Below are 11,268 nucleotides of genomic sequence, written 5' to 3'. Positions count from 1 at the left end.
GCGCGGGTTACCGGGAGCTTCCGCCAACCCGGTAACCGTAAATAACCTTGGTGGCGGTCTCAGCGGCCTCCGGGATGGCCGGGCCTTTGTGCCGAACGGCGGGAGGGCTGAGTTTGCTGAGTCGATTCCTGCGCCCCGGAGGCAAGCTGGGCCCACGCCCGGGAGTGCGGCGGTGAGTGAGGCAGTTTGGCGAGCCGGCGGGTTGGGGCAGGTGGGAGAAGGGAAAAGGCTGGGCCCGGGCGTGTCAGGGTGAGTTGCTTGGGGTGGAACGTGGAGTTGCCTGAGCTCATCTTTCTGCTGTAGGGAAAAATCGGGATTCTGGTAGCCCCTTTCCCAGCGAGCACACTTCATCAAAGGCATAATAAACTTTCCTGAGGCGCAAAGGCAGAATCACAATTAACTAAGGCAGGGGTCTTCAAACTTGGCCCTTTTATGACTTGTGGACTTCAGCTCCCAGAATTCCTCAGCCAGGCACGCTGGCCGAGGAATTCTGGGAGTTGAAGTCCACAAGTCATAAAAGGGCCAAGTTTGAAGACCCCCTGCTCTAGAAAGAGTACAGAGAAGAGCAACAAAGATGATTAGGGGACTGTAGGCTAAAACTTATAAGGACCGGTTGCTGGGATTGGGTATGTCTAGTTTAACGAAGAGAAGGACTAGGGGGGACATGATAGCGTTCCAATATCTCAGGGGCTGCCACAAAGAATAGGGAGGCAAGCTATTCTCCAAAGCACCTGAAGGCAGGACAAGAAGCGATGGAAACTAATCAAGGAGAGAAGCAACTTAGAACTAAGGAGAAATTTCCTGACAGTGAGAACAATTAATCAATGGAACAACCTGCCTCCAGAAGCTGTGAATGTTCCAACACTGGAAGTTTTAAAGAAGAGACTGGACAGCCATTTGTGTGAAATGACATAGGGTTTTCTGCCTAAGCAGGGGTTGGACTATAGCAGAGGTCCCCAACCTTTTGGATACCAGGGACCGGTGCCATGGAGAAAGGTTTTTCTGTGGACCAGATGGGGTGTGGTTTTGAATACTCCCTGCATCCCAAGGATGGAGCATTGCTTGTTTGTGCAGCCCAGTTGCTGGCATGCTGTGGACCGGTGCAGGTCCACAGACCGAGGGTTGGGGACCCCTGGACTAGAAAACCTCCAAGGTCCCTTCCAACTCTGTTATTCTATTCTGTTCTAAAATTTTGTAAAGCATAAAGGCTTTCACTAAGGAATATTAAAAGGCATCTTTAAAACTTTCTATTAAGAAACTCACTGGGAAAGGTGCTAGTAGACTCCTGATTATTATTATTTTTGTCACCATAGACTAACATGGCTTCCCACCTACAATTTTGAGAAAAGCCCTCGTGGTTTTCTCAGAGCAAAATTTCAGCAAGCTTGCTTTCATCCCCATTCTATACACACCCAATATTTCAAATATCTTGTTTCCCACTTTCAATAAATTTTGCTACTATTTTTTTAAATTTCCTAAGACTGTTAAGGAGATGCCACCCTGAGTCCCTTGTAGTTGGGCAGCTAATAAATTTAGATAAATTTATTAAGCTTCTATGCTGTTTATCCCACTGAAGTGACTCTAGATAAATACACATTGAGCCCAGCCCTGTTGAAAAAGGGAGGTGACAGTTAATGAATTCAAATAAATAAATTCAAACACATACATACTAGGCCTAGAGTTATACACAATGATACTAGAGATCAGTGTGCTGCTTTATGTGTTCTTTTGTTTCTTGCAAGCATTTGAAGAGATTAATTTTTAACACTTCCGATGGGAAAGGAAAAAGCAACAGCATAGATTCCAAACATATATTGTAGACGGCAAACATGCAAACTTGGAAAGAAGGGAAACTTTTACTCTCCTATGAACAAGCTTTGTGCATGTTTTGTGCATGTTTAAGGCACCAAGCTAGAACCTGTCTTAGACGTGAGGCCGGCTGGTTGACCTTAGCCAGTCACTCTCTCAGCTCTATGGAGCCTGCAGTGGCAAGCCACTTCTGCAAAACCTTACCAAAAAGTCTTCAGGAACTAGTCCAGGCAATTGGCAGGAATCAAAATTGGACTTGAAGGTGCACATACACAAATACATTCATTAAGAATATTAAAAGGCATAAACGTATTGGGTGTCAGATACATGGTAATTGTTTCTCTGCCAAAGTTATAGAGGAAAATATACCTGCCTATCACACAGATAATAACAATCAAGCCTAGTTATATGCATCCAAGGTAGCCACAAAGTAAAAGAAAGATCTTGGTTTGTACAAGGAAGTGAGGCTTAGTAGGTTCTGAAACATTATACTGCCTCAGTGAAATGGGAATGGATATTCCTACTTTACAGAAGTTTATTTTGGTGCCTTTTGCAGAAGTAAATACTTGTAAAATAATTCTTTCTTCTTCTCTAAATTCTCTCCTTTTTCTCCTCTTTCTTCCATCATAGTAAAAATACAAATCCATCTGTAAGTGGTAGCAAAGATTAGTTAGCTAATGTATGATGTACTGAATGCTCTAAAACAGGGGTTCTCAACCTTGGCAACTTTAAGACTTGTGGACTTCAACTCCCAGAATTCCTCAGCCAGTTGAAGTCCACAAGTCTTAAAGTTGCCAAGGTTGAGAACCCCTGCTCTAAAGCATTTTAGAAATGTGGCATTGTGTTTTGGGTGTATGCTTATAAATGGCAAAATACAGAATATGTTGTTTTGAAATTGTTTAATTCCAGTCAAATCTGTCACAGAAAGCTACTTTATGCCACTCTGTTTTCTCATCTGTCCCATGAAGCAGTACAGTGGGGATTCCCATTTAGTAAAATCCTGCATTCAGTACCTTATTTTGCAATTTCCTTGTTATTCTGCTAAACATACACAACTGAAATTAAAGGACTGCTCACTGCTTTGTATTTGTCTTGCAGGGCAAGTGAAGATGTACATGTTAATAGTCACTACCGCCAATTTGTACCACCACCACAGTTCTCAGTAATAATTGGTGAAGCAGCCAGTAGTTTCATGTGGTTCTGGATTTTGTGGCGCTTCTGGCATGACTCAGATGAAGTGCTGGTAAGAGCTGTTAAATTGGAAACTACTGCAAAGCAATAGCTTTCTTAACACAGAATATATTGTGATACAACAGCTTGGTGAAAGGCCATTCTGTTTCACTTGTGTCACATATTTATTTTAAAACACATGAACCACAGGAGCATGTTCTATCTCTCAAGATGCAAGAGCTTTGTAGAATCCTGCAGCCCAGACTAAGAGTTCACTTAGTGCAACACAATGTCTATTTAACCTTATCTGGAGCATCAAGCTAATAACCATCATCCCTATGCACCTCCAACCTAATCCCATATATTCCTCATTAACAGTCTTTCTTAGGAGGACTTTTAGGGCATTAAAGACAATTTTCTGGTGAATAGAATAGAATAGAGCTGGAAGGGACCTTGGAGGTTTTCTAGTCCAGCCCCCTGCTCGAGCAGGAGAACCTATACCGTTTCAGACAAGTGACTGTCTAGTGAGGTTTACCCCAACTTAAACCATCTAGATGTTCTATTCAAGTGTCGTCAGCTTCAACCAGGATTGTCAGTATTGAAGACTTGTTATTTGTCTGTCAAAAATTCTGGAAGTCAAACAGAGAAAGGTTATTTTAACTGAAATGTTAGTAATGTAGTTGTTCAGTGAATCTGGCCTCCCCGTTAATTTTCTTAGAAGAAGGTCACAAAAGGTGATCACCTGACCCTGTACACTGCAACTGTCATAAGTATGAGGCAGTTGCCAAGCATCCAAATTTTGATCACATGAGCACGAGGATACTGCAGTGGTTAAGTATGAAAAACGGTCATAAGTTTTTCAGTGCTGTTGTAACTTTGAACAGTCACTAAATGAACTGTTATAAATCAAGAACTACCTGTACAAGGTACAGTCATAACTACTACATGTTCAGCGCCATCTTAAATTTGAATGGTCACTGAATGAGTGGTCATTAAATGTGGATCACTTATGTAGTACACATAAGAGTAGAAGAAACAGTGACCTGGAGTATATAGAAAAAAAATCCCAACCAGCTGAAGAGTGCTTTGTACCTGTTCTCTTAGAGATGGCAAACAAGTAATTTATTACATTGATTTGTGCACATAAGATTACTTTTTCCTGCATATTGTATTACCAACAGTATTAGATTTAGGAAAAGAGAATTCTTGTCCTTGATTATACATGGTTATTTCTTGCTTCTTTGGGAATTTGTACAAGATACCAAAGCTTGGACAAAGCATGTTTCCAACTCTTGCACAGCATGTCCTCTTACTATTATTCCCATGCCAGCCAGTATTTTGTTTTATTCTTCCTATCTGCTACAGTGATGGCTTCTAGCTTCTTCTGTGGTGTTTGTTAAATATGGCTTGGATTGTGTTTGCTAATCTTTATTGATGGGAGAATTCAGCAGATAGGATTCAGAGACTTGAACATTTAAATAATTGTTTGTAATCCTATATTCAGACACTTGCAGTATTGATTAATTGGAATCAGCCAAAAATCCCATTTCATAGAATGTATGTAATGTAGCCTGTTCAGACCAAGACTGACTAAAGAAGATAGTTAATGAGAGAACTCTTAATTAAAGACAAATTAGAGAATTGTTATACTTCTAATAATGCTGAATATGGCTTTTTAAGATTATTTGGTATCCTAAAATTGGAATGCAAAATTCTACTCAGATTTATTTTATTTTTTCTCAAAACACCAATTCTGTCATACTGAATGATCTGCTTTTGACAGTTTCTAAAAAAAAAAAAAAAAAAAATCAACGTTGGGAGGCTGAATTTGGAAGGGGAGGAAAGCTGTATATAAACTTTTATGTGTCCCTGAAGTATTATTGGATTACAGCTCTGCTCCAAAGCTGGGATTATCTGATTTTGTCTGCTTGCAGAAGTGCTTGACTCGAGGCTGTGAAACAATTTTCTGTTTGGAAAATAACCTAAAATGTTCAACTTTCTATTTTTCCCTAACAGGGTCACTTTCCTTACCCAGATCCTTCTTTGTGGACAGATGAAGAGCTAGGAATTCCTCCAGATTAAACATGTGATTTCAAAGTGACTCTTAAAATAGGTTATTTGCTTAATAAGAAAGCATTAATTAAGCTCTACTGTTGCAAAACAAGGAATATCACATTAAAATTGAACTACACCAGAAATGTCTGCAGTGCTATTTCTTATTACCCACTTATAGGGGCATATTTCACCATCCTGTTTCACCTTGTATTTTGTTTCAGCCTATTTATTTTCCTAATAATAGTAGGAATTATTCAGATGTGGAACATCAACATTTTTTAAAAATTAAATAACAGTAAGTAGACTTAAAAAAAGCACTTGAAGCAGTATTTAGAATTTGGTCTCAAGGATGGAAATGTGTTACGGTAGACTGCGTGTCTTGTTCAAATGTAGTTTGAATAGTTATTTAAATGTGCTTAAACAGCAGATTCAACTAAATTATTTGTATTCATTGCTTATAGACTTCTGGAAGGATATACATAGAAAATATTTTGCTTTACATAAGAATATGAATTTTAACTAATAAATTATAAAGACAGATCACGTGTTTTATTTTACACTCTACGTTTTCCCAATATTTCACTGTGTTGCATTTAAAAACAAACATTCAGAGCTAGTAATAATAATAATAATAATAATAATAATAATAATAATAATGTTGGAAGGAACCTTGGAGGTCAACAAGTCTCTGGTTATACATCCAGTTCCTGCTTAAGAACTGTTTCATTGATATACAGTAGTGACCAAAATTGTGGAAACCTTTTGGGAAAAGTGTATTTTTGAGGGTTTTTTTGGAATAGTGCCATAAAATTATATATCAATGGAAAGAAAATTTAATCAAGAATGTAGTGCAACATAGTTTGTTCAATTATCTGTACTGTATTCTATGAAAAGGTATAGCCAAATAATCAGAAAAAGGAAGCACAACTTGCTTAGGTTGGTATCAGGTAGCCTTCCTTCATCTGATTGTAGCCAATGAGCATGAGTGTTTAGAGAGCCAATCAGGTATCATCTTGTTTTGGCAATGAGTCGATCAGATCACAGTAGGATTCAGTTAGTGATGTCCTGTATTGAAGCTGAGAGGAGGACATTTATCAGTGTGTTATGTGATCACTATCAAGTTGGTTGGGTTTTTTTCCCCTTTCATTTAGTGAGCTTGTAAAACATAATAAAATTAAAGTAATGGTGCAAAGACTTGACTGGTTGCCCAGAAAGCAATGTAAAATAGTATCATTAAGTGAACAATGCTACAGTTATAAAGAAATTAGAAGAAAAATTGGTGGAAACTTAACCAAAGGTGGCATTTCTACTGTACACTTTTCCCAAAAGGTTTCCACAATTTTGGCCACTACTGTAATTAGATATTATCCTCCTATGTTTGCCTTGCCTTGGCTTTAATACTATAACTAATTCTTTCAATTACAGACCAGAGATTTCTTCCATTCATTCACTGTATAAATTACTGTTTTTTTACTCTTTGTGTACTCATTTTTACTTGGGTCAACAGCTTAGTTTTTCATGAAATACTCAGTTCTCTTTGCAGACTACAGTACTGTTAGAGGTGATCTACAAATGCATAAGCATAATGTGAAGATGATCTGTTTTTCTCTATGGACAGCTTTCATAGGTGTATGTATTATGACTGGTAAAAACAGTTTTAACTCTTTGGGTCTCGTCATAGAAACATCTGTTATGAACTTCACTAAATTTATCATTCTTTCATATGGGTAATCTCATACTATCTTTATTCTTGAGCCCAAGGAAGGAAAAAAACCTACCTTATTAAATTAAGTCATTGTGCTAATTGATATTAATATTCTTAACTAGGGTTTTTTTTGCTTTTTTTACGTGAATACGCTTTTCAAAGGGTTGCTTATTTTAGTAGTGTGGAGTCGTTGGCATATTTTAATTTTTTAGCGTGTTGGTTTCTAGTTCTAAAACTCCGTCATCTTTCAGTCTGGTGGTTCTTATATTTGCTGTTCAAATTAGTTACAGTATATAACTCTGGTCTCACTAGTTCTTCAGAACTAGTCTCTATTTCTTCAAATTCAGTTTTGTAGTTTTTATTTTATTTATAGTGACATATTCCCTAAGGCGGGGTAGGCAACCTTGGCTCTTTTATGACTCGTGGACTTCAACTCCCAGAATTCCTGAGCCAGCCAGGAATTCTGGGAGTTGAAGTCCACGAGTCATAAAAGAGCCAGGGTTGCCTGCCCCTCCCCTAAGGGGACATAGTGGTAGCTTCTCTATTATAAATATTCCTAAGAATAATTAAGATGCACTCATTATACTTTAATATCTTGTTTTTCTGTTCATTATGCATCTTACTGTTTCAAAGCATGTTGCGAGGTCCCTCAAGTCCTGGCTCTGTCATCAGGCCTGAAGGGTTTCAGGGAAACACTTTCGTTTCTTTTAAAAGCAGGAACTTCCCCCTCCCATGTGCTTGCTTCATCTTTTGTTTGCTTTCCTTATGGAGAAACCAGAACATGAGTCTATCGTTATCCAGACTGGGTTTTTTTTCCCTCTGAGGTCTGTTTGCTAGAATTCTATGCCAAGTTCTTACAAAAGAGGAATAAAAACTGCCACAGACATTCAAGTAAGAACTGTCAAGCTGTTTATCTTCAATTGTTGTTTGTTAAGGCAATGCAGTTTGGTATAAGACTTTAATTTAAAATTTAAATTAAATTAAAATTTAAAAAGCACATTTTTTTATTGCTGAGTAAAGTCTTATACCAAACTGCATTGCCAAACTTCTTCAAGCTTTGTTTGCTCATTTTTCCAGGTTACATGAGTACGTTATTTTCCAGGATCTGTACACAAATGAAATATTCTGGCTTTGGGACAAAACTCGTGGCAATAAGAGAGAATTTGTGCTTTATTTATAATGGAAACCCAGCAAACAGTTCTTATCCTTAAAAAAAAAAAAAAAGGTCTGTAGCACTTGTGATGAAGAATATTAACAAAGTGGAAGGGGTTTCAAATCAGAAGCAGGGTACATTTACCCCTGGAAAAAAATGAGAATGTTTCTGCCCTTTCTTACATGATAACCAGATTATTTAAAAACAAAAAACAAATTTCATGTTCTAAAAAACCAGAATTAAGTCAGAGAGGTTTCAGTTACAGGTGGCAGTAAAAGCTAAGATTGATTTGGTAGTGTAATCAGCCACCTAAAACGGATAGCAGAAAATATTTCATTGCTGGAGCTCTTCAAGAAAAAGTCTGACAGTTGTTTGCTAGAATTGCTAGCTCTGGATTTCCTCATTTACCTGCTGAATAATATCTCTCCAAATCTGATCCATGCTCTGAAGCTGCAGAGCATGTAACGTAGCTGCAAATATAACTCTTATTAATGATTTCATGCAAAGTGTTCTCCATGCAGTCAATCTTTATTATAGCAATATTCACATCAAATACATATAACTTTTAACCTTTTATAATACAGAGTTCTTTAAATAACTTTACACAAATAGTTCTTCAGTCTTAATTTTCAGCTGTCTTTTTTTTTTTTAAATTGTATGTCTCCATGCTCGCTAAACCAAACTGGACAATATTTCCCACTGTACAAATTTACATGAGAGAAAAAAGCTCAAAATACAAATGAAAGGAATTTATGCTAGAGGATTTTAACTGAAATCTGTATAAGCTTTTACAGTCAACAACTGGAGAAAAGGAAAGGCTGGGTGATGGGAAAACGCAGTGATCAATAAAACAAAGTTGAAAATATATTTTCCTGTGAATTAAAAATAAATGCAGTCCTTATAAACATCTTTTTAACTGTTACTTTTTTAAAAAAATATTGTCTCTTAAAGAGGAAGAGTCAAAATTGCAGAGTTTTGGAGGGTGAAATATTTGTGGGGGAAAAAATCTTGAATACAACGATGAAATAAATTTTCACTGCACTAATTAAGCACATTTTTTCCATTTCAGTACAATGCTAGAATAACCTTATTCAGCATTTTTTTTTTTTTTTTTGATTCATCTTTGCAGTCACTTCCATAGGATCTAACTTTACAGTGTTTTAGGCTGGACAAATTCTACACAAAGGTTCCCTGCTCATCACTTTAAAGGTTGTAAGGGAAAGCCTATGGAAAGAACTTAGTATCTATACCATCTCCACACTCCTTTATAGACATTTCCTATCAATACAACAGAGTCCTAATCATGAACAACTCTATTGTTCTCTATGATTGCAAATCCCTGAAGTGATGATTAATACACAGAGAGTAACATTTAGTGCATGTGGTAAGAAGTCATTGGAATGAAATTCTCCCTACCTAATTGAAGAGAAGCAGCACAGTTGAAAAGGGAAAAAAGTCAACCCATATCAAGCACTTAACAGTTTATATAAATTATTTTAGGAAAATAGTGTAAAGAAGATAAAGCCTTTTTTGTATTCCAGATACAACAGAAAATCAGGGAATTTATGATTTTCAGCAACTTAGAAACTATCTTTTTACCCATCACTGGTCCCTAATAACCCAAAGAGGTGCTGGTTACAAAAGCAAACTTCCTCTGCTTAGGTTAGAAGAGCTATTGCAGTCCAGTAGTTGGGCATCTAGTGCTCAGTCTCAATGACTACGTAATTCGGTCACAATATATCCTCATATGCTCTGTACTGAAATATAGAGCATCACTACTTAGGAATACAATAAGCTCAATTTTATTCTGTAAAAATTAGGTGTTCAGCACATTCTTGACAACCAACAGGCAACGTCAGCTTTACAATATAGCAATTATTTGGGACTATAGGTGCTATCATACAGAAACTGGTTTTATAAAAAAAGTAAAAAGCAAGGATTACAGGTGAGCCAAGGAGTTTGGTTGTCATGAATGTATGAACTCTCCTCAAAGCCAGAAGGGAGAGAATGATCCTAAATAATATTGATCACTGCCACTTTAATCACAGAAAACAAAAGGAAAAAACAATCTGGAAGGAATGAGGTGGATTTCTTTAACCATTCACAGCTTTAAATTTCAAAGTACACTTATTGCACTTAAGTTTTTATTTTTATCTTTTAAATCAAAAGTTACTTAAACTCAGACTCCTACTCTGAATGCAAATAATAGTTCTCACTGTTCCCATTTTTCCTCTATTAGTTCATTTTTCTTCCATTTCAGCACACGCCTGAATGAATGTTTCCCTATGAACTTACCCTCTCTAATGTATATAGATACTAACATTCTAGCAGAATCCCAACACACTACAGAAAATAGTGGACAGCTATAACTAGACTGAGCATAAACAAGTAGAATACAGAATCTGGAAAGCCAAACAGTTCAAAACATTCACCCATTTATATTTTTCTAATCCAGAAAGGAAGCAGAAGAAATTCTAACAGATTTACTTTTTGATATATTGTAACTGGAATATAATGAACGTGATCACTCTGGCATTTACAGAATAAATGTCCAGGTTCAGAATTCCATCTGCCAAAATAGGGATTATAATATGTAACTGCTGCAATTTTATGCTAATCTATCTGGAAATAGGTCTTGAAGAACATAGTGGGTCTCACTTCCACATTTTAAGAAATGCTTAAGATTATGCTACAGAAGGTTTATTTTGCTATTTTAAAATATTTTGGCCTGTTGATATTAAGTATTTGTAAAGTAACATCCTAGTGGATTTAGGATATTTCTTAAGCCCTAATGAAGGTGGGAAGGACTAATCAATTAACTATATAATCCCTGTCTTTACAGATATAAATTTGGAACAGGATACCAACTTACATTAGCTCCTGTACTGTTTCTTGGCTATTTATCCATATTTTTTTCAAGTTTATTATCTCAAAATTGTAACTAAATCTAGGTTGGGATTTACAGATTTCCAGTTCAACAAGTTGCCTGAGGAACAACTGAAACAAATCTTTGATGCTTTTCTCACTGAGTCTGAGTAACTCAACTTAGCATAGTAGTCTCCAGATCTTTATTTTTGATCAACATAGTAAGAATTATAGCCCAAAATATCTAGGGGATAATAGCATAGACAACTGCATTAACTATTTTACCTCTCCTCAAAGGTATGTTTAATGTTCTCGTTTATAAAATGGCTCTTTCATTTTTCCTACAGTATTATGTTATAAATAAAATATATTTCTGTTTAAGCAGTTTATTATTTCAATTAGCTTGGGATACAGTACTGATTTGGGGAGTAAATACCACATGAACACAGTATATTTTGAATACTCCAGAAAAGATAAATAGCAGTCATGGAGATCCAATCGCCATTCATTT

The 11,268-nt window shown here is 36.6% G+C and overlaps 1 protein-coding gene across 1 annotated transcript; it reads left to right on the top strand.

Annotated features, from left to right (window-relative positions):
• The first annotated feature begins 7 nt into the window (after positions 1-7).
• Positions 8-5,572, top strand: NDUFB2 (NADH:ubiquinone oxidoreductase subunit B2). The gene is made up of 3 exons (XM_039361881.1): positions 8-172; positions 2,908-3,052; positions 4,996-5,572. The coding sequence occupies exons 1-3, from the start codon at positions 75-77 to the stop codon at positions 5,059-5,061; spliced, it is 309 nt and encodes a 102-aa protein (XP_039217815.1). The 5' UTR covers positions 8-74; the 3' UTR covers positions 5,062-5,572.
• Positions 5,573-11,268: the final 5,696 nt, after the last annotated feature.

The sequence above is a fragment of the Crotalus tigris genome, unplaced genomic scaffold (genome assembly GCF_016545835.1).
Source record: "Crotalus tigris isolate CLP2741 ecotype Arizona unplaced genomic scaffold, ASM1654583v1 scf7180000017588.1960692, whole genome shotgun sequence".
Lineage (NCBI taxonomy): Eukaryota > Metazoa > Chordata > Lepidosauria > Squamata > Viperidae > Crotalus > Crotalus tigris.
Note: the sequence above shows the minus strand (reverse complement) of the source record. Positions and strands in the feature narration are given on the sequence as shown.